Here is a 24,628-nt window from a genome sequence, read left to right as displayed (position 1 = left end):
TCTTGTTTTCGTTTTGAAATCGATTACTTTGCTTACCTCTTGACTAATTATTTAGCTTTTCAGTGAAAACTCACTTCATTTTGACATATCATTTCTAAGACACTATTGTTTGCTTGTCCAGAAAATGCTTCTTACTTTAAGATTTTTTTAAAAGATATTTGGACCAGAAACAAGACTAAAACCAAAAATAAGAAAATCTTATTTTGCAGTGCATCGTTGTTATTGAAAAGGTATTTCACACACTCCAACACAGAAAGCTTTGGTAAACACTGCCAGACAGCTTCATTCTTCACACTCCCAGGCGTGAGCAGCAGATGAGAGAAGACAGAGTAAAGCAGAGTAGATGTACCCGGTCAGGAGAAGGTGGGGTTTGACTCATCTGTCCATCCTGAGAGCTTGGGACGGGCTGGAGAACTCAGTTAAGTGTTTGCAGGTGTCTTTTTTTGTGGAGGAGGAGGTTTAGGGCATTGTTTGTGTGTGCGAAACATTTAGACAATGAACAAACTGCAGGCTCATGACTCATTTTTTCCTCAACGCTCAATTTCTTTGGAATGAACAGATTTCCAAGATAGCATCAGATAGGGATGGACGATGCGACAAAAACCTCAAATCACTATGTACAGTTGAAGTTAGAATTATTAGCCCTCGTCAATTAATAGTATATTTTATTCCCCATTTTATTTCAACACATTTCTAAATATAATAGTTTTATTACCTCATTTCTTTTATCTTTGCCATGATGACAGTGCATAATATTTTACTCTATATTTTTCTAGATACTAGTATTCAGCTTAAAGTGACATTTAAAGACCTAACTGCAATAACTAGGCAAGTTAGGGTAATTTGGCAAGTCATTGTATAACAGTGGTTTATTCTTTAGACAATTGCAAAAATATTGCTAATAATATTGACCTTAAAATGATTTTGAAAAATTAAAAAAACAACTTTTATTCTTACCGAAATAAAACAAACTCCAGAGTTTCTGCAGATATCATAATGTCAAATTTAAGACTTTTTAAGACCGTTTAGTATTAAATTTAAGACCTATATCACAATATCAAAAAACACGCATGCACATAAAGAGAAAATGCAAAATCATAAAATTAGTGGCAAAATAAACTTATTTAAATTGAACTGTGCTAAAGGCAGGTTAGATGCATCATTGAACAACAGGAAAAAAAACAAACAAACATTTTAAGGCTGATTTATACTTTGGCCTGGCACCGCATCATGCACCTTCGCTAACTGCGTGCGCACCTCAAACGGACGAGGCTTTTAAAAAGACTGGGGTGGTCAAAAGAAAGCCACCGTAAAGTCAGATGGATAAACAGTGAGGCAGGACGTTTTCGGAACTACTTTATATCATTAATTAAGAGATTAATATCATTCAAGATTTTAAAAACTAATTCATTCATTCATTTTCTTGTCGGCTTAGTCCCTTTATTAATCCGGGGTCGCCACAGTGGAATGAACCGCCAACTTATCCAGCAAGTTTTTATGCAGCGGATGCCCTTCCAGCCTCAACCCATCTCTGGGAAACATCCAAACACACCTTCACACACTACGGACAATTTAGCCTACCCTGTGTCTTTGGACTGTGTGGGAAACCGGAGCACCCGGAGGAAACCCACGCGAAGGCAGGGAGAACATGCAAACTCCACACAGAAACGCCAACTGAGCCGAGGTTCGAACCAGCGACCCTCTTGCTGTGAGGCGACAGCACTACCTACTGCCCCACTGCCTCGCCCTAAAAACGAATTAGTTTTTATTATTTTATAAAATTTTTTAAGGATTATAAAGATTTTTTTAACCATTCTAGATTTTTTTTAATGAAACTTTGATGCATTAATTGCTTTTGTTAATATCTTTCACAGTTCTACTTATTAAAGGTAAATATTAATGACTGCAGAACATGAGTTGCTCTACAATTATATTTTTTTATGGCAAGAATAAAAGCAAAAAAAAAAAAAAAGGACACTAAGTAAAAAATACTGCATTTTTACATTTTTATTTTGCCCACTCCACAATTCACACATTACTGGCTGGTTAGTTTCTGTCCTATACTGATATGCTAAAAAGGCAATAATGATCCAACATTTCTGACCATCATCACCAATAAAGCCTAGAAAAACAGGCCATCAGTATATTGTAAACCGATAGGTTCAAATATTCTTTTCCAGTAATTAAAGAACTTATTTGTTCTTTAATTATAGTTTTGTAATTATACATTTTTTTTGCAATTCAAAATTGTGGTATATACATCAGTGTAAAATCTACAAATGGTGGAAAACATATACTGTAGTTGTGTACCTGGGTCTCCACTTTTGCCATGGCCTCTTTCGGCTGTAACAAACATGACCCTCAGGTTTTTGCAAACTTTTTAACAAAACCTTTCCTCCTTTCCCACTGTTGCAATTTCTTGCTAAGAATTATTGTTCATCTGTTTATCCCTATGATCACACATTGAGAGATAAATCACTCTTCAAAGTGATTTATATTCAACTCAAATGAAACGTGGCGCCGTGAGAACTGTTAGCTCGAGTTGTGCGTTCCTCCAGCCAAAATCATGTCACGCGCACCCAAAGCAAACCTCCGCAAACTCTTTAATGATGTCACATTCGCCGGGCGCACTGAGTTCAATAACAGAAAGCTGATTGGCTATTGCATGTTGGTCTCATTTGTAGTTGTAATACCGCAAATAACATTAGGACTAGTAAAACAAACTACCACACCATGAAAATCAAGCAACAACAACAAATAAGAACTTAAATGAGCATTAGATGTAGCGTTACATGGACATCTGAAAAATAAGACCTGCGCAAAATATTTAAGACCTAGAACAGCAAATTTAAGACTTTTTAAGGCCTAAAACTTCAAAAAAAAAATAAATTTGAGACTTTTTAAGACCCCGGGGAAACCCTGAACTTTCTTCAGAAGAAAATATACTATACTCTTTTATCACCTCCTTCTGTCTGATTTGTTGTTCGCTGGATTTCTGCTTGAGAGATTTGGGTTTCTACAGCACCTGGGTACTTTCACCGTCTCTGAAGGTCATAGTCTCAGAGTTTTCATTGTCTGCAGTGTGAGGTTTTAAAGCTGTGTTGACGGATAGGGTTTGACCTTTACCACCTGGTCCTCTGCAAAGACTGATACAGATCTCTCTGAGCCCTAACACTAGTCTGAGTTTTACAGTGACACAAAAATGAACATTCTGTCATCATGGAGTTCATTAGTGGCGCTCACTTTTTTTAGGTGATTTTTTACAGAAGTATATTTTACTATAGCTGATTTTATATTTAGCATATATGTAACCCTAGACCACAAAACCATAAGTGTCTATTTTTTGTTCGTGCCACAATCCAGTACTGGGAAACACCCATACACTCTTGCATTCTCATTCAGACACACACACACACACACACACACACACACACACACACACACACACACACTACAGCCAATTTAGTTAATTCAATTCACACTACCTGACAAAAGTCTATCAGTTGGCAAATAATAACTTGACTTCTAGTTGATCATTTGGTATCAGAAGTGGCTTATATGAAAGGCAAAAGCCTCTGGATTACACTTATTTTACCAAAATAAAATAAGATCATGCCTTGATTCCTATTGATTGATGAACTGAACTGTTGATGTTGCCATCCACTCTGCAGATCTCTCGCACGCCCCCATACTGAATGTAACCCTAAACCATGATTTTTCCTTCACCAAACTTGACTGATTTCTGTAAGAATGTTGGGTCCATGCAAGTTTCAGTAGGTCTTTTGCAGTATTTGTGATGATTGGAATGCAGTTCAAGAGATGATTCATCTGAAAAATCTATCTTCTGCCACTTTTTTGAATGATCAACTAGAAGTCAAGAGTATTATTTGTTGTTTTTACTATTAAATTAATTACAACATCACAAATTGTGATTTGAAGCCCAAAAAATTAGTATTTAGAAAATTGGACAAAATGACGATCATTTTTGTCAAAAACAATCAACTTAGAAATGATCAGTTATTGATCATCTATATAGAAAAGTATGTTTAATGTTTAAAAAACAAAAAAATGAGTATTGTGAGAGAATAAGAAAACCAACATTTGCTTTAGTTTATCGGGTCAGCAGAGTATTTTATTTTATTTATTTATTTTTTAAATTATTTTGGTAAAGCATCATGAATAATGTAATTTTTTACCTTAAGTTGTGATATTAAACATGATTTTATTAAAAACAAGTTGAAATAATATGAAAGAATAGAACCCTACCCCTCACAGTGACGTCACTAACTTCATTGAGTGCGTTGTGTCTGACATTGCATCACTGAGATATGCAGTCTCAGCTTGCATCATCAAGGCTGCATCCAGACACTTTTGGGGTCTGCCTCATTCACACTACAAGCAACCTAAAGCGACAAGCAACTGTTCATTTTAACAGAGAGTGAGCGACTTCCAGCGATCTCTGTCTTTGCAAGGCAAGTTTATTTATATAGCACATTTCATACAGAGTGGCAATTCAAAGTGCTTTACATAAACAGGGATAAAAGTGACAAGTATAAAAAAAAATAATAAAAAAAACAATATTACAACAGATGAAGAGAGCGTAAATACAGTTTTTCCATGTTCCAAAACACTATTGTATCATATTTTCTCATTTTACTCTGGCACTAATACTAAAAGTTAAGCTTTACAGCTCTAATTACATGCCCCCCAATTTCAACTTACTTCTGGAAGTAAATTGTAGTGATGGGTTGTTCATGAACGATTCGTTCATTTTTAACGAATCGTCAATATAACTCGGGAACTACGAGCCCTATCAGGGAGTGATTCGTTCATCCACGCGTGCGCACATTTGAGCAGGTGGTATCATTCATTTCAAGTTTTCATCACATTTCGAGTCGTTCATCGCAGAAAGGCAGAAGCCAATCATATGCGTTTAGAGCCGAAAAAAGAATTGATCCATTCACCTCTCGACTCCTCTATCGGGTCTGAGTCACTCGTTCATCACGGGCCAATCGTACGCGTTTAGAACCGGAAAAAGAATTGATCCGTTCATCTCTCGAGTCCTCGGGTTTGAGTCATTCTGTCATGTAAATAACGAACGACTCAAGACTTGAAAGGTGAACTAATTACCATGGCTCCTATCGGCTCAGACTGTGTGCATTGATTAAGATTATATGTGATTTTCAGTGTAACGTGAACGAACCACAACATGAAGAAGTGAGCTGAACCAAGAGAAAAAAATGCCTTCATTTACAAAAGAGCAGGTTAACATTGAAGTATTATTTTCTCCGTCTTATAGTATTCTATTTATGACTTGTTTGTCGTGCAATCAACCTTTTGGGCTAGTTGTAGCAGTGTTTGGAAGCTATTCATACCATTTTAATAACATTTTGGCAAATTGAACCAAATGACTCAAAAAGATTCGTTCATGTTGATGAACGAGACTCAAAGATCCGAGTCAGTAAAATGATCCGAACTTCCCATCACTGGTAAATTGCACTTTCCAATGGGCAGATGGCCCAAGGTAAATCTTTAACTGCCCAATCAGATGTAGTTTTTGTACTACACTGGTGTATCATATTTTCTCATTTTACTCTGGGATTTCTTTACTCTGGTGATCTGTGGACTTTTTTTGGTACCTATTAATCTATTGGACGTCTAAAACAGAGCAACAACGATCGCTGGCAACCAGGTGGGCGTATCGAAGAACACGACAAAGTTGTGAATCCTTCAACTCAATGCAAATGAAGAGCGACTTATTTGAGCGACAGCCAATAGGATCTCCGGTAGAGCTCACATGATCCTTTCTCAGCTTCTACAGAGGCCAGTTGTATTCTCCGTGCTCAGACCTGAGTTTGCAGCAGATCGCCAGGGAAATTTTTGCTTCTACTTTACTTTTGAGTCATATTTTCATCCATCTGCAGGAAACATCTGCTTTTCCCCTCTGTCATTTTAAAGACTTATCAGCTGTTATTAGTCTTTGAAGAGTAAGACCCAACTAGTAGTTAGTTCTCGTCACAGTGCTGTCATACGGATTTGTCTTGAGCCAGAATAGAAACTGCAAAAGCATGAATAAGTGATGGAGCTTTTAGGATGTTTGTCTTTTGAAAGGAAGCACCACCTTAATGGATCTTTATTATCGGATCTTGTTCTGACTTTTTTTGTTCGTCCAGGTTTCATCTTACCCTAATGTAATATTTAGAAGGGTTTTATAATGGACTTGTAATCTTTGAATACTTGTTCAGTGTGCAAAACAAGATAAACAGGAAAAGATCATTTTACAGATGCGCATACTAAATATATAGAGTTTAAGTCCAAACAATTAAGCCTCCTGTATTTTTTTTCTTTTTCAAATATTTACCGAATGAGAACAAAGACTTTTTTTACAGTATTTCCTATAATATTTTTAATTTTTATGTGTTTTAATTTGGCTAGAATACATTCATTCATTTTCTTGTTGGCTTAGTCCCTTTATTAATCGGAGATCACCACAGCGGAATGAATTGCCAACTTATCCAGCAAGTTTTTTATGCAGCGGATGCCCTTTCAGCCGCAACCCATCTCTGGGAAACATCCACACACACACACACATTCACACACACTACGGACAATTTAGCCTACCCAATTCACCTGTACTGCATGTCTTTGGACTGTGGGGGAAACCGGAGCACCCGGAGGAAACCCACGCGAAGGCAGGGAGAACATGCAAACTCCACACAGAAACGCCAACTGAGCCGAGGTTCGAACCAGCGACCTTCTTGCTGTGAGGCGACAGCACTACCTACTGCACCACTGCCTCGCCTGGCTAGAATACAGCAGTTTTAAAAAATTTTAAGACAATTTTAAGGTCAACATTATTAGCCCCCTTGAGCAATAAATATTTTTTAATTGACCAAAGAACAAACCACTGTCATACAATGACTTGCCTAATTATCCTAACTTGACTATTGACTAATTAGCATAATTAATCCTTTAAATTGCACTTTAAGCTAAATACTAGTATCTTGAAAAATATCTAGTCAAATATTATGCACTAATATCTTGACAAAGATAAAAGAAATCAGTTATTAGAAATTAAAACACAGGACTAAGGATTAGTAACTAATACTGTACAAAATACAGACGATGTTAAAGGAAAATGGGAACTAGAGCTAAATACTATAATTGAACATGAGGTCTGGATTGAGTTATGTGAAGGATGCCATAAAGGAATTAATAATCACTTTTGGAAAGAATTTGATTAAATAGTAAAAATGAGGTACTTCAATACTGCTTTTGTAATTTGTACATATGTAAAAAGCCCATCTTTTGCTTTGTGTTGGAAGTGGTAAAAGCAGATCATATCTACATATTTTAGATACTAAGATTTAAGAATTTTGGGGGAAAAAAATGTTACAAGAAATAGATAAGATATTAGAAATACCATAGACTGGAAAAGATATGGATGTAGTGTCTGTAATGTCACCCATAGGTGTGTGAGGAGCGCAAATAAAGCTACAAGTAGGCATGGCCAAACGTCACCATTTTGTTTGTGTGTCATCACACTGACCAGGGATTACCAAATAAGGGCAAAGAGGCGGAGCTACAGACGCCTGTTAGCATTTTACTTAGACAGGCTTTTCTTTGGGAGAAACGCTTTATACTTCATTACCTGAGACTCCTTTGCGTTCTGACCACATGTGCTTGCTGTACACCATATCAATAAAGTGTTTAGTCTTTTAAAAAAACAGTGTTGTAATACATTGAGCCACTAAGCATTGTTCTTGCTCTGTGACATTTTTATCTACAGGAAGAAAACGTGAATTACTTCCAAGTACTTTAAACATAGTCTGTGTTAGTAAATGCAAGGCTATTTATGAAATCCAGGCATAACACTGTATGACAACGTTTCAGATGACTGTTATATAGCCTACAGCTTTTCATTCTGTCAGATTCTGGAGTGCATTACAGCTCTAAAGAAAAATATAAATGATAAATGCAGTGGTGTAAAAAGAACTGAAAAATCATACTTAAGTAAAAGTACCATTACTTGCCTAAAAATGTAGTGTTAGTAGAGTAAAAGTATTTGTTGTAAATATTACTCAAAGTATGTGTAAAAAGTAGACTTTTCAAAAGTACTCAAGAGTAGTATTGCGCTGTAAAAAGCTGATGAATTTGCATGTAATTTGTGGATGTGTGTAAACGTAATATTCTGTAGTGCATTTAGTTATTGCCCAGCAGACAACGACATAAAACATTAATATTAGGTTAGATTCAGGTAGTGACGTCAAAATTCAATGTCTGGCCAGCGTCTAGGGACAGCATTATTTTGATGTCCAATAACGACGTCAAATGACGTTGATTTTAGGGTGTGTTAGTAAGCGATCAAAATCCAACGTTGATCCAACATCTTAAACTAACCTCATATTGACTTGAAATAGTTTTTCGTCAGGTATGGCAATCAAAATCCAACATCTGATAGATGTCCTAGTTTGTAATGTCCACATAACGTCAAGCTGTAACATTATTAGATGTTGATTTTAGGTTGGACTTTGGTCATTGACGTTGGCTTGATATTGAGTTCTGACATCCACCCGATTTTAATTTCCAAACAAAATGTAACGTCCCCACGACGTTGGGGTACAACATCAATCTGACGTCATGTTGACATCTTTGAACTTAAATGGTTTTTAGCAATAAGTTTCCTCAAATGGTTTGAGTTACCTTGGCTAGTTTTTTGTATCAATGTTTCATTATTGTTTATTTATTTATTTGTATTTCTTCATCTGTAAGGGGTTAAATTGTTGGGGAAGTTGTTCTGAAAAAAATGTGTTAAGAAAAAAAATTGTTAAACAGAAATTGGGGAAACGATATTCAGGGGGGCTAATAATTCTGACTTCAACTGTGTGTGTGTTTGTGTGTATATATATATATATATATTTATATATATATATATATATATATGCATGGATGTATTGTGTGTGTGTACACACACACACACAATACATCCATGCATTCAAGGTAAATGTTATATGTTTATCTTTTATCAGTTGTTGTTTTCTCTGGGAACTGAACTCACGCTGTTCTGTTTTCACTTGAGGAAGACCTTTAAAAACATCTCTTTTTTTGTAATCTCGTCCCTGTATGACCCTTGGACACCCGGCTCTCAGAGATATATCAAAAAGACATCTGACTCACCAGCAGCACTGTGCAAAATGTCAACGTTAAAGTAAGACAATCATACCATTGTTGCAATGGTAGATTTTTTCTCCAACCCAAAATTCACCAAGGATTTGTAAGCTTTAGGCAAATGTATTTAGTTGTTTTTCTTGGTTATAAACCATTTTAAACTCCCAGCCGCAGAGTACAATTATGTAAATGTCTTCAATTTTACGCTAGAGCCTCTCTCTGAGGTTGTATGTTTAAAGAGAATGATTGTTTGTGAAGATTGTTGTACTGATATCCTTTCCAAGCCTCGTATTAAATACTCCAGTTCCAGCGATTGGAGAATTTGTGTGATGTTGGATGCATGTTTCAGTGGCACAGTAATGTCTGCTTCTCGACTGGAGTGTGATGTTCTTGGCTGTGTAGTTTGGATCGTTTCACACAGATGTGAATGTTTGTCAAAGCCCACACAGAAAATGATATCATACCCTTAGTCCAAAAACGGGAGTACTTTCCCCCCAAATCATGAATCATCTACTGTTCCTCATGCTGCCTTCACTTAATGCGGTGTTTTTTTTTTTGTTTTTTTTATTCATTGATTAATTTATTCATTTAGGAATAATTTTTTGCAATGTTTGATATTGCCATTTATTTATTTATTTGTTTGCTTGTCTGCTTGTTTATCTGAGAAACAAAATTGAATTTATTTTTATATGTTCATAATATGTGAAAATGTGGCGAGGCGGTGGCGCAGTAGGTAGTGCTGTCGCCTCACAGCAAGAAGGTCGCTGGTTCGAACCTCGGCTCAGTTGGCGTTTCTGTGAGGAGTTTGCATGTTCTCCCTGCCTTCGCGTGAGTTTCCTCTGGGTGCTCCGGTTTCCTCCACAGTCCAAAGATATGCTACAGGTGAATTGGGTAGGCTAAATTGTCCATAGTGTATGAGTGTGTGTGTGAATGTGTGTGTGGATGTTTCCCAGAGATGGGTTGCGGCTGGAAGGGCATCCGCTGCGTAAAAACGTGCTGGATAAGTTGGCGGTTCATTCCGCTGTGGCGACCCCGGATGAATAAAGGGACTAAGCCGACAAGAAAATGAATGAATGAATCAATGTGAAAATGTATTTGATTCTAATATAAATTAAGATAGTTTTGTTTCAAGCATTTAGTATTTTATTCATATAATAATATTTTTTATTTATTTATTTGTTTGTTTGTATGTTTGTTTGTTTATTGTTGATTTAAAAATATTTTTAGATAACATGTTATTATTTATTTATTATTTATTAGTTGTCAAACAGTTTTCATAAATTATGCATTTTGGTCTTTTTATCCTTGTTTTGTTTATTATAATTACTTCAGATACCTGTTTGATGTTTCCTTGTTTTGTTTATGTTTGAAAATCTTTATATCTTTATTTGTAAATCTTTGTTATATACGGCATATACAGTTCAAGTCAGAATTATTAAACCTCCTTTGCATTTTTTCTCTATTTTTAAATATTTCCTAAATGATGTTTAAGCAAGGAAACTTTTGCAGTAGGTCTGATAATATTTTTTCTTCTGGAAAAAGTCTTGTTTGTTTTATTTTGGTTAGAATTAAAACAGCTTTTTATTTTTTTTAAAAATGGTAAGGTCAAAATTACTAACTGTAAAATTATTAATTAACTATATTATTTAGATTTATATTGTAATGTAATGGCACAGGACAACGAAGTTGGGGATCTACGCGCAGTATTTATTAACAAAAATAGTCAGGCAGGCAAATGTCAATCGCAGGAGCAAATGGATACTTACAGGTATTCCAAAACATGTATTCGGGTCACAGGCAAAGAGATTTGTCCGGGTGGCGAACAGGATAAACAAAGAACAAGGCTTATATACATACATATATATATATATATATATATATATATATATATATATATATATATATATATATATATATATATATATATGTATATATGTATATATATATATATATATATATATATATATATATATATATATATATATATATATATATATATGTATATATGTATATATATATATATATATATATATATATATATATATATGTATATATGTATATATATATATATATATATATATATATATATATATATATATATATATATATATATATATATGTTTGCCAATTTGGCAAATCTGTTTGTAAATTTTTGGTAATTTTTTATTTACTTGGATAACCAATTTGATAGCCTATTTATTAATTTATTTGCTAGTTAGTTAGGTAATTTGTTTGTTTGTGACCTTGATATCCTATTTATGTTCTTTATTAATTCATTATCTGTAAATTTTAACACGTGAAAATTTATTGTTTTCAGTAGGTTATATTATTCTGCTACTTTACACAATCATAAAATCAAAACTCTCTATGAGGGTTTAATAAAATAAATAAATGCATAAATAAATGAAATTTTGTGGTAGGTTCAGAATGTTGTTTACTGATTCATGAGAGCCACTATCACGCTTACTTGGGTCTGAATAGCTAAAGGCGGCTTACATGTTCTTCAACTCAAAAGAAGTTTTTGTTTCTGTTGGTGGACAAACTCCCACACTCTTTTCATCCGTCTGTTTCTGTTTTCATTCTTTCCCTTTCAGTGCCTTCATTCATTCTCTCTCTCTCTCTTCTCTCTCTCTCTTTCTCTCTCCTCCACCCTGAGGTGTTGTAGTCAGTCTGTAGTGTTTGTAGGCCACAGGGTTTTCCAGTAAGAATCAGTGCCAGACCTGGTCCATCTGCTCCACTGAGACTGCAGACACACTACAGCAAGCACACAAGCCCGAGGCGCATTTACCTTTGAATATTTGTGCGAAATAACATTACTTATTCTGTCCTCTATCTTTTCTTAGTCATTGATAGAGGTCATCACTTCCAATGTGGGTGTGAGTGTCAGGCTGTTCACGATGTCTTAAAGGGACAGTTCATCTCGAATTGAAAAGCAGCATTATTTACTCACTTGTTTATGTTTATGTTATTCTAGATTTGTATGACTAGATTTACGTAAAAAGGTTCAAGCTACCATGCAATGAAAGTAAAGGCTGACCAAGTACAATGACATCAACTAATATTGTCTCCCTTGTTAAGAAAAAAAGGAAAGAAGACAAAAAATTGCTTTCAATGGGAACAAACACAGCACAGGCTTAGTTTAATTAAATTTGCTACAATTATTAGCACCATTAAGAATTAATTGGTGAAAAATATCTTTGAAATACATTTTTTAAAAGGAAAAGTAGTAAAAATTTTGCTTTTAATTTTGCTTTTCAGCCGTGGTTATCAGTATTTTACTGTTAAGAATACAGTAGAAACATATATTTATGGTAAATTACTGTGTGTAGTGTTAATGCACCAATGTTTTGATACACTAACATTTACCCTTTTATCTTTTTTGCACAGACGCAAACACAACAATAAGCGTGTGGCATGTGGAGACAGTCATATGATACATCACAAACAACTTTTTCCCACAAGCAGAGAAACATACTAATATGTTGAATGTGCTCAATGTCATTTACACAATACTGAACACTAAATCACAGTTACACACATGACACTAAAATAATTCATGAAACAACATGAATCAACATTAGATGTAACTTCGAATTCAGATGTACAGTTAAAGTCACAATTATTAGCCCCCTCTGATTTTTTCTTTTTTAAATATTTCCCAAATGATGTTTAACAGAGCAAGGACATTTTCACAGTATGTCTGATAATATTTTTTCTTCTGGAGAAAGTCTTATTTGTTTTATTTTGGATAGAATAAAAGCAGTTTTTGATTTAAAAAAAAAAAACATTTTAAGGTCAAAATTATTAGCTCTATTAAGCAATTTTCTTTCAATAGTCTACAGAACAAACCATCATTATACATTAACTTGCCTAATTACCCTGCCTAGTTAAGCCTTTAAATGTCACTTTATGCTGTATAGAAGTGTCTTGAAAAGATCTAGTAAATATTTACTGTCATCATGGCAAAGATAAAATAAATCAGTTATTAGAAATGAGTTATTAACACTATTATGTTTAGAAATGTGTTGAAGAAATCTTCTCTCTGTTAAACAGAAAATGGGTAAAAAATAAACAGGGAGGCTAACAATTTAGTAGGACTGATTATTTTGACTTCAACTGGTTGTCACTGATGAGGAAAAATCAAAAAAGTTTATAGTAATGTCAACAAAAAAGAAATCATGCCAATTTATGATTATCTAGTATATTAAGGAAACTTAATGTAAACCATGTAACAGATTTTTCTGTAGAATTGTTTGTTGTTTTTTGGTTTGTTTGTTTTACATTTAAAATCACAGCCATTTGTTTTTTGTTTCAATTGATGTTTTGCAATGTTTTGTACAGCTTTGAACAGGAAGTTAAAATAAAACACAGGCCAAACTCACTCAGTTATTCATCAAAACTGATAAAACGAAAGAACAAAACTGCGACAAAATAGGAAGTACAGTTGAAGTCAGAATTATTAGTCCCCCTTTGAAATATTTTTCAGTTTTAAATATTTTTCAAATGATGTTTTAACAGAGCAAGGAAATTTTCACTGTACTTATTTTTTTTATTTTGAAAGTTTTTTTCGATAGTCTACAGAACGAACCATCATTATACAATGACTTGCCTAAATACCCTAAACTGCCTAGTTAACCTAATTAACCTAATTAAGCCTTTAAATGTCACTTTAAGCTGTATAGAAGTGTCTTGAAAAATATCTAGTTAAATATTATTTACCGTCATCATAGCAAATATAAAATAAATCAGTTATTAGAAATTAGTTATTAAAACTATTATGTTAAGAGATGTGTTGAAAAAAAAAATCTTTTTGTTAAACAGAAATTGGGGTGGAGGGGGGGGGTGATTTAGACGTTCTAGTAAGCTGGAAGTGTTAGGAATCAGTCAGAAGTAGATGTGTGTCTATATAGCACAGTTAGGAGGATTGATAGTGTCTATATCATGATTTAGTTGGGTCTTGGGGCCGAAAAGTGTCTGAAACAAATAGTTTGAAAAGGGCTTCAAGGAAAAAAAAATCTTATAAACAGAAAAATTCAAATAAATAAAAAAGTGTTATATGTATTTATTTAAATGTATATTGTATTTAAAATAACAATATAGTTAATATGATAAATTATTTATTTTATTTATTTATTGATTTTTGTCAGACTTATTTTAATGTACAATTCACCCTATTAACCATAACTAAACCTTTTAGCTTGATAGACTAAATAAATGCTTATTACTAGGGAGTAAAACAGTAGCTATTGGGCAGGATTAGGAATGTAAAATAAGATCATATTTTATAACTGCTAATAATTTTTTTGCGATTAAACGTTAAAGACGTTTTTGCTTTTATTTACCAGGGGTACTAATATTATGACCTGTTTTCACTGAGCAGTACAATTTGGTTATGGCGTGCTTTTGGGTCAAAAGCACCAAAAAAAAGCGAACCATACTGTGCCACTTTTTATTGGAGGCCACTTTAGATAAACCAAAATGATCTATGCATAACTTTAGTATTACCCTCTTCCTTGCACAAAACTATGTCATATGGTCTCAGAATACTTTGAATATGATTTTCAAGTCTTATGGACTGCTTTAATGTTTTATTTATCTCTTGATAGGCACATGGTAGCAGCTTGAACATTCTCCAAAATGCCTTTTTTTTATTTTTCCATTGTGAATATCACAAATAATTGGGTTTAGAATATAATGAGATTATTTCTACATATGGGTTTGTAGTTCGTTTTTACTGAGCAGTACAGTATGTTATGGTTATGGCGTGCTTTTTGGACAAAGGTACCAAAAAAAAGCGAATCATACCACTTTTTTATTCGAGGGCACTTTATATAAACCCAAATGATCTATGCATAACTTTAATGTTACTCTTTTCCTTGCACAAAACTATGTCATAAGGTCATATATGTCATAAGAATACTTTGAATATGATTTTCAAGTCTTATGGACTGCTTTAATGTTTTATTTATCTCTTGATAGGCACATGGTAGCAGCTTGAACAATCTCCAAAATGCCTTTTTTCTATTGTAAATATCACAAATTATCAGGTTGAGAATTTAATGAGATAATTTCTACGTATGGGTGAACACATGCCCTTTCATGTGTGTCTTGTTCAGGTTATTTTGCCAATGCTGGCAAAAGTCAAAAGCAAAATTCCCAGTCCAAATGACGACGGCTCCACATTTTCCACGTGGAAGTGCATCTCCACACGCTCTCGTTATTATAGTCGGTGCTTGGATCTGTAGGGGTTGTTCTTGTTTATTCAGGTTATGATTGAGGCGTGTGGGCGTGAAGTGGCGTTTATTAATCATCTTTTGAATGATTGTGATGGTGTCAGTTTGCTTTGAACAGACTCCAGTGAAAGCATGTGCAGGCTGTTCGCTCTGTCCGAGCCAATGAAGCTCAATGTTTTGTGGGAGGGAAATTATGGGAGAGGCTCATTGTGAAAAATCTCTTTGGGGTCTCCCAGTAAATGTTCTGCAGTTCAGATGATGACTTTCGCGGATCAAAGCATACTAGACGCTGTTTTCAAAGGAAACATATCATGGAAAACATTACTTTTCTCTTTTGAAATGGAATAGTTTGATTTACTGTGAAGATGTACTTTAATATACTCCCTCATCAATCTGTACACATTTTTTGTATTAAGCTACAGGGAAAGGGGGTAAAAAAAGTCAACAAGATAATAATTTATGAGCTCATACATTTATGAGGATACATATGCACTCACCGGCCACTTTATTAGGTACACAGTACTAGTACCGGGTTGGACACCCATTTGCCTTCAGAACTACCTTATTCCTTTATGGCATAGATTCAACAAGGTACTGGAAATATTCCTCAGTGATTTTGGTCCAAATTGACATGATAGCATCAAGAAGTTGCCGCAGATTTGTCGGCTGCACATCCATGATGTGAAACTCTCGTTCCACCACATCCCAAAGGTGCTCTATTGGATTGAACTCTGGTGACTGTGGAGGCCGTTTAATTACAGTGAACTCATTGTCATGTTCAAGTAACCAGTCTGAGATGGTTCAGGATTATGACATTCCAGTGTTATCCTGCTGGAAGAAGCCATCTTCTTGGGTACATTCTGGTCATTAGAGACAGACATGGTCAGCAACAATCAGTGCTTAATTTGTAAATTGCGATGTCCCCTAACAGATCAGGGTAATGGATCCGGCATGTTATCCGAGGATGGAGAGGTGTTGCCCACGAAAGTGGAAAGCATGTGGGGGTGGAGGGTGTTGGGTGTTGTTAGTGTGGTTTGGTGCATACCTGCCAACACTCCTGTTTTTCCCGGGGAGTCTCATGTATTTCAGACCGGAATCCCATCCCACCCCCTCAACTTTTTGGTACAGTCCCCGGATCGCCACACTTGGTAGTACAGATCAGGGACATTCCCCACCCCCCTCCCTCTTTTGTTTGCTTCTCGCTCCAAACCCCACTCACCCCCACCCCCGCTCTTAAGTTTGCTACTCGCTAACCACCACCTCATACCATTCTCTGTAAACCCTAGAGAAGGTTGTTCGTGAAACTGCCAGTAGATCAGCAGTTTCAAATACTCAGACCAGCCTATTTAGCAGTTACAACCATGCCACGTTCAAAGTCACTTAGATCCCCTTTCTTCCCCATTCTGATACTCGGTTTGAACTGCAGCAGATCATCTTGACCATGTCTACATGCCTAAATGCATTGAATTGCTGCCATATGATTGGCTGATAAAAAAAAATTGCGATACGAGCAGTGACAGGTGCACCTAATAAATTGTATATTATGTTTTAACATTATATGCTTAATATTTAATTAAAACATTCAAATGTCTCTTATTGAAATAGGCTAACAAGATTTGAAAGATGAGATTTGCAGTATCTTGTACTGTCAATTTCAATGAAATTATACACATACATACTCACAATTTTTTATTTTACCCACACTTTTTAAAGTTTATTTCATCTTAACCCATTTATACTTGACAGACTCTTATCAGGAAATTAAATCATTATACCAGCACATTTCATATGGATTTTACAAATATATTTAAAATGTTTAGCAACACAAGACTTGATTACAGGCCCGGATTAAGAACTCAGGGGCCCCTGGGCACATTGTCTTGTAAGGCCCCGTACCTGGCCGCACCCCTATAGTTGAATTTAAAAAATAAGAATAATGTAATATTTTTTAAATAAAATGAATCATATATATAATTTTTTAAAGGGTATTTTATTGTATTGCTTTTACAAACGTATTAAGCATATTATTGGCATGGCATATAACACACAATGCTTCTCCAATCCAGTTCTATGAATCTGAGTCTTTCATAATACACAAACTTATTAATGATTTACTGTCTCTCTCCTCCTCTCCCTGGATTTTCTCTACTCTTCTCGTGGTGAAGACTTTATTATAAACTTAAAAGTATCCGAAATCACACACACTATACCTCTTCCCTCCCGTCTCTCTCTTCTTCAGGGCCTTTCTCCTCTCTCTCTCTCTCTCTCTCTCTCTCTTTCTCTCTTTCTTCCTCTCCCTATCTCTGGCCCCCTTTTTTTTAGACAGTCTCTCACACGATGAATCCAGTCCGCGCTGTGCTGCCGTTAGCCTCCTCCGCCTGGTTAATGCTAGCTACTTATTTAACGTTACCATAACGTATTCTTCTGTACCCTTATTTTCCTGATCATGGGTCTGTTTGAAGAAGGTGTGTTTGGAAAATGCCTCAATAAAGATGCCTCCTCTCCTCTTTCTCTCGCGATTGGTAAATCCACTTGTTCACTCATTTTTGATCTATGACAAATACTAACGTTACACTACAGTCCACTCAGTTAAGTGCGGGTTATTTCAAAACTAATGTGTCCGTGCTTGACCAATTACAGCATTCTGTTTAGTTAAAGAAAGAAAGGCAATTTATATATAATACTACTATTAATATGTGATAGCTATTTTTTTGCTCAGAGGAAATACAGTAGTCTGAGCTATATCGTTTTTATAGAGAGGGAGGCACCTTTATTAAGGCTAAACATTATTAAATACCTACGAGGCACTTGTGACTTTATATTACATTTGCGTTATTTTTCAAAAATGTTCCCCCTCGCAGGGCCCCTAGTGCACACGGGCCCCTGGGCCTGTGCCCATAAGGCCCATTGGTTAATCCAGCCCTGCTTGATTAGCATTCTAGTAAATAAACAACAACAAATTAAACTCTATACTTGTAGAATATAGCTCCTTTACTTTTTGGTTCTCGTGAGGAAAACAGAAAAATATTCTGTTTAAACCATGAATGAATGAAGTACTTTGAAACTGTAAAGATGCAGAATGTTGCCTGTGAGGATTGATGCCTCATTCACAATAGCAGCGACTTTGTAGCTGTCTGTCGCTCTGGGTGGCAACCTGCTGCAAACAGGTCTGTGTAGGTCTACAGCACTGATAATGCAACCAGCCTCTGAGCGAGCAGAGAAAGGATCATGTGAGCTCTACTGGTGCTCCTATTGGCTCAAGAAAGTCGCTCTTCATTTGCATAAAGTTGAAGGATTAACTCGTCGTCGGTTGTTGTTACTCGCGTGGATGAAGGTCGCTGAAAGTAGCTCGCTCTCCGTTGAAATGAACGGTCGATTGTTGCTTTGCCATTGCGAGTCGCTCATAGTGTGAATGAGGATTTAGGTTGGGTTGAGGGAAGAAGACAATATACAGTTAGTACAGTCTGAAAAGCAAGCATTAAGTCTATGGGAATTCGCCATGAAGATAGCAGTACAAGTGTGTGCGTGTGGGTGTGCGCACTTGTATAAATGTGTATGGGTATATAACGGTAGGATGGTTTGTGAGGACCCTTTACTTCTGTCGTTATAAACCCAAAACATATTAAATTGTGACGTTCTTAATTTGCCAGAAGGGTAAGAGTAAGGGGGTCTATATATAAAAATGTATACAAATGTCTATAGAGTGTTCCAGTGAACTGCGTGTGTGTGTGTGTGTGTGTGTGTGTGTGTGTGTGTGTGTGTGTGTGTGTGTGTGTGTCATGAGGCTCTCAGTTCACTCAGTTTTCCTCTCCTGCACGCCCCATTGATCTGGGTAAATGCCCACCCAGTCTCTGCCGGCTGAGGAAATGACTGATGAGTGTTTGTTTGTGTCGCCGCCAGGCCAGTGTGCCGGTTAGACAAGACATCCAAATAAACAGCTGATTTCAGATGATGACTTCACAAAACCTTCATCATTTAATAATAATAATACATTTTATTTATAATGTGCTTTTCTTAAACCCAAAGCGCTACAACAACTGAGAAAATCAAACATGCAATGAAAAAAAAGGATTCAACATAGAAAAATAATAAAAATAAATAAATAAAAATTCACAAATAATAAATTCACACTTGATTGCATTGAATGGCTGACAATGTGCAAATGGAGCATCTGGGTTGGATTTTTATTACATAAAATGTGACTTACTGAACTCGTAATTTATTTATCATTTTTTGGGGGGTTGGGGGGGGGGGGTTGCAGATATTTAAGAAACTTGCTAAATTAACATTTGTGTGCATCATTTTGTCATTATCCTTTGAATAGAAAGTTAGAATAACAGCATTTTTGTAACATTCTTCATATATTTACTCTTCCTTTTGATTAATTGCATGCATTCTTACAATAAATCCTATTTGTAGATTTTGCTATTAATAGCAGTACAACACAAGCTTGTCCTGTCACCTGCTACTATAAAAAATGCTGCCTCCATCTGTTTTTCTTTCCTTTCTTTAATGGGCACCTATGATGAAAATCTTTTTTTGTGAGCTGTTTGTGTGTCTACAGTCATGTTGGAGTGATATAAACCCAACAAGTTTTTATTTTTATTTTTTATTTTTATTTTTTTACATTTCCTGACCTTAAAATAGGATCCAAATCCCAGTGATTTTGAGGCCCACCGCAACGTGACGCAGGAGTGCAATTTTCCCCACCCACTGAATTTATTGACAGGCATTATGTTTCCATAAAACACGTATAAAACAGAACATTTCTTGCAAAGAAACTGGGATTTAAATTTCTGCTCCAACTTTCTGTGATTTTTATAAGTTTTATAAGTTTAAAATGTTTTTAAAACAGAGCATGTTTGTAATAAAGAGAGTAAAATCATTATTTAATTCGTAACCACTATAATCACCATGGCCGCAAAGGGTCAGTAAACGTGTGTGTGTGCGTGCATGCGTATGTGTGTACTGGCATTTGTGTGAGACTCATCATTTCAGAATAGCTTGAATAAACTCCACAACATGAAATAAACTTACTTGGTATTTTTGACTAATGAGCTGTATTTCAGCTTCGTCTATGTCTGTCTAATCTATCACTGACTGCTGTTTATCTGATGTAACGCAGGAGACACAAGCCCCTTTCACACATACAGACCTTTCTAAAAAAATTACCTTTTTGAAAATATTAAAAATTTTGAACGCAGAAGGAAGATTGCCAGAAAGTGCGTTCACGTCTAGAACATGCTGACATAAGACGTCTACTTTAGCCAATCAGAACACTTGGACACATTCACATTTGCGCTGATTATGAAAATAAAAGCCTTTGAATATTTTCCAGATGCATTTAACTGCTAGATGTTTGTCAGATAACATTTCAATGTTCCTTCTTAATGCCAACTGTAAAAATAATTATCGATAAGATGCTTATGATAAACCGCTGTTTGTGTCAAGCTCTGCTTCCTTCAGTTGCGTGACGCGTTGCGCTTGCACGTGAAGCAGCCGGTGAGCACCAGCACAAACACATATTATGTACATCTTGACATGCAAAAGTGTTTCTCCATGTGATTTCATCGAAGTTGTTCACAATACTGATCTATCCACAGAGTTTGTAATGTAGTCAAATGTTTTCAAATACAAGCGCAGCCGTTTAGAGGTCATTTCTGGGTAATGATGTCAGAATTTACCGGTGTTTTGGAATGGATGTATGAATGGTCTTTTCCGGAAAAATTCTGTATCTTCTGTGCCTGTGTGAATTGTGCTTTTTTAAATTTACCGCTAAAGTCGTTCTGGATATATACCGATATCACTGTTTGAATGGTGTTATTGACATGCACATGGAAACAGTGGATGGGGAGCAGCAGCTCATTTACATTTAAAGCCACAGGCTACAAAAACAGCTACAATGTACTCAGACACCAAAATGGTCAGATTCTGGAGGCTATAATGAATTATTATATTTATTTTGAGCTGAAACTTTACAGACACATTCAGAAGACACCTAGGGTTTATCTTACATATTGTAAAAGGGATAAAATAGGTGCCCTTTAATGCAAAGCTTAATCAGCAGCCATTTCATTTTCACTTTCAAAATAGGTTTAAGTTATATTATTAGTTATATTAAGTAACAAAAAGGCTTTTAATTGTTAGTTAACAATTAATAACCATGTTCAATGACCATTTCCTAATGTTATCTACTTTGAAAACAATTGCTGTAAAAATGTTTTCCATCATTCATTATTTCACTGTCCTTTGGTGAACAAAGTAAAACAAAAACTACATTTTTGTTCTTTTTGATAAATTGCATGCCTTAGAAAAAAATCCTATCAGAAAGTTTTTACTATTGATACAAAAACAACATAAGCTTGTCATGTCTCCTGTCACTATTAAAATGCTGCCTCCATCTGTTTTCCCTCAGGTGAAGACACATTTCTGCACACAGGAGGAGGAGGAGGAAGAGGAAGTGATGTCAGAGTGATGTCAGTGCGCCTGCCGTCTGTCAAGCAGGATCAGGAGTCCGTCAGCCTCAGCTCTGTGGAAGGAGACACAGACTCTTCTGCTAATGATGTGTTTTAACAACGACGACCCCGTCAAACCTCCGAGATGGGAATCTGCTAAGTGCCTGGAGACGTTCATAGCCCTACATTATTCACATCACAGCTGGACGTCAGTCAGTGCAAGAGATATAATTAACCTGATGTTTCTTGCTGCGCCGTGAAATCAAACTCTATGTGCTGTCGCATGCTGTTTGATTGTGTTTTTAAACAAATAAATGCTGCATTACAAAGCACCTGTACTCAGGTTTGGGTTACTGCATTTACATTTTCATTTAGCAGAAACTTTGCTCCAAAGTAACTTACAATTGAATTTCCACAGGATATTTCCCAAATATTTCCCATATGATGTTTAACAGAGCAAGGATTTCTTCACAGTATTTTCTTTAGCTCACCACTGTCCTTACCAGCACCCACATTTGTGTACATGGCCTACTGATCCACAATCTAGGGAGCTGATTGAGACACATCCTTGGTTTTGGTAAGCCTATTTCTGCCTGTAAAGTGTTCTATATCTGCTTCACCGACCAATGTCTGTTTCTGAAAGATGGCTGTCACTCCAAATATACTGAACACTGCATATTTTGAGAATGTTTACAGAATTTGCATGCTGTGCTGCTAGTGTGGCTAGTTTCACGGGTCTTTCATGCAGAGAGATCTAATCAGTTCTTTGGGTAATTATGCATTGAGACGTTCAGACGTCCTAACACATCTTTATATAAGTTCAGTATTGTTGTTGCAGATGAAATATAACACAGATAACGTGATTTAAAGATTTTCCAGTGGGCTAGATATTGACTCAGTCATTCAAACATCTTTACCGAAGCCTCTCTACTTGACGGTTGATCTCACGCGTCCATCATGTTTGTAGTTTATTTACACTTTTCACATGCGCTTGTAGTTCTAATTGAATTCACATCCAACGCGCAATGTATCGTGGGCCATATCAGCGGTTAGAGTATGGACGGTTCTGCACTTTAATTTTTTACCGGAAATAGCAAACCATCCGGGAAGCTCTGGCATACTCTTTTCAACATACTATGGTTTGGGACATACTAATTCTATTTTCAAGTACTATTTAGGACAGATAGTATGCGGATTGCATACTTGTCAAGATTGGGATGTGAAAATAAGGGATATACCCACCATAATAAGAGATCTCCCCAGTTAAATGGTCAGTAATATGTTTTAAAATTATTATTAATAAAGGAAATCTAAATATATAGCATCAAATACAATAGCAAACAGTCCAGCTTATTAAAATTAGCTATTATAATGAAATATAATCAAGCTATCAAACTCATTAGCCATTTCTCGACTGTATAACTTACACATTCTGATTAAAGAGCAACGAATGAATCTCTCATTTATTAACATTTTTTTTATTACATTAAATAAGAGGTGTCACTTTAAAAATGCACACATCTAATGTTATAATGAACGCATTCGACTGCTTTCCTTACATTTTATGCTCATTTAAGACGAAATTAGTTTTGTTTGGGGAAAAAAACCCACCAAGATCGTCATCCTTAAATGTTATTATTATTAATTATGTGTGTATGTCTGTTTAAACACGCACCCAAAAGCCAGACTTTCTCTCCACTTCAAATCGCGTGTACAGAATCCGTTTGGGAAACAGCATATGTTTATCACTATGGTGCACGTCAGCTGACAGTCAGGCACCATCATATGACTGTTTGAGGATTGTATAGGATGGGCGACGGCACCTGTAATAAAAAAAAAATGGAATCGCGCCGTTTTTTTATATTTATTTTTAAGTGTTTTCATTCCTAAACAAAGCGAAAGCACAGAAGACTCACGTTTTAGAGCAAGGGGTGACCCCTGGTGGTTCGGCGGTATGGGTTGCGTATAGGGAGGCTCGGCTGTTCAGATAAAAACTGAAAATATGGGAGAAATATGGGAAAATACCTTTATGGGAAGATGGCGGGATAGAACAGTAAAATACGGGAGAATCCCGGGAAAAACGGGAGGGTTGACAGGTATGGGATTGGGACTCAGCTAATGTCTTCCCCGGGTGCCCGACCACTTTGCGCATGTGCAGCCACCACTGTGCATAAAATGCTGCACATGACCTTTTTGGCCCCCTTTGCTTCCCGTAGCCGCTATTGCCCAACCCGGAAGCCAGACGCAACGAGACGGACAAACGCAAATGGACACACAGGTAAGACAAATATGCGATGTGCTATGGTGTGTCAGAATATGTAAGCATTAATGGAGTGTATGATGTGTTTGTGTGTATGTGTTCCTGTAACAGTGCAATTTACCGTGTGCACCCGGTAGATCGGCTGGTGAAGTGAAGATAAGTTATGTGTGTATTATTAATATTTTATAAAATATTCCAGTTTTGAATATAAATTTGATTCAAATTTTTGGATTGAAACAGCTTTTATCATTGACGGTTTTCACAAAGAACAGACCAATCGTTACACTATAAAAAAAATGCCTGAAAAGTATATAAAGGCTCCGCCCTCTTATTGAAAGAATCAGCTCATTTGCATTTAAAGGAATATGCACACAAAAATGCACTAAAATAAGTGTTGCATGCAGAACTGTTGCAAACAATTTATTTGTGTTGAATTTAAACAAACAAATTAAGTTTAATAATGTTCAACTTAATTTGTTTGTTTAAATTTAACACAAATAAATTGTTTACAA

General features: G+C 35.7%; 1 protein-coding gene and 1 long non-coding RNA gene across 4 annotated transcripts in view; one reads left to right on the top strand and one right to left on the bottom strand.

Moving 5' to 3' along the window:
- Positions 1–22,194, top strand: part of si:ch211-185a18.2 — a 297,371-nt gene extending 275,177 nt beyond the window's left edge. For all 3 annotated transcript variants that reach the window (NM_001441598.1, NM_001441597.1, NM_001258228.2), the window contains one exon: positions 21,817–22,194. In NM_001441598.1, the coding sequence (NP_001428527.1) occupies positions 21,817–21,974 (158 nt within the window). In that variant the 3' untranslated portion in view covers positions 21,975–22,194. The remainder of the gene's footprint in view (positions 1–21,816) is intronic.
- On the bottom strand, positions 6,401–8,209 carry LOC141378522 (uncharacterized). Its single transcript, XR_015513071.1, has 2 exons — positions 6,894–8,209; positions 6,401–6,781 (listed from the first exon to the last, which is right to left on the bottom strand). It is a non-coding gene; the product is annotated as an uncharacterized LOC141378522 (long non-coding RNA).
- Positions 22,195–24,628: the final 2,434 nt, after the last annotated feature.

This window comes from Danio rerio, chromosome 17 (genome assembly GCF_052040795.2).
Source record: "Danio rerio strain M-AB ecotype USA chromosome 17, GRCz13ab, whole genome shotgun sequence".
NCBI lineage: Eukaryota > Metazoa > Chordata > Actinopteri > Cypriniformes > Danionidae > Danio > Danio rerio.
This window is presented reverse-complemented; position numbering and strand designations above follow the sequence as displayed.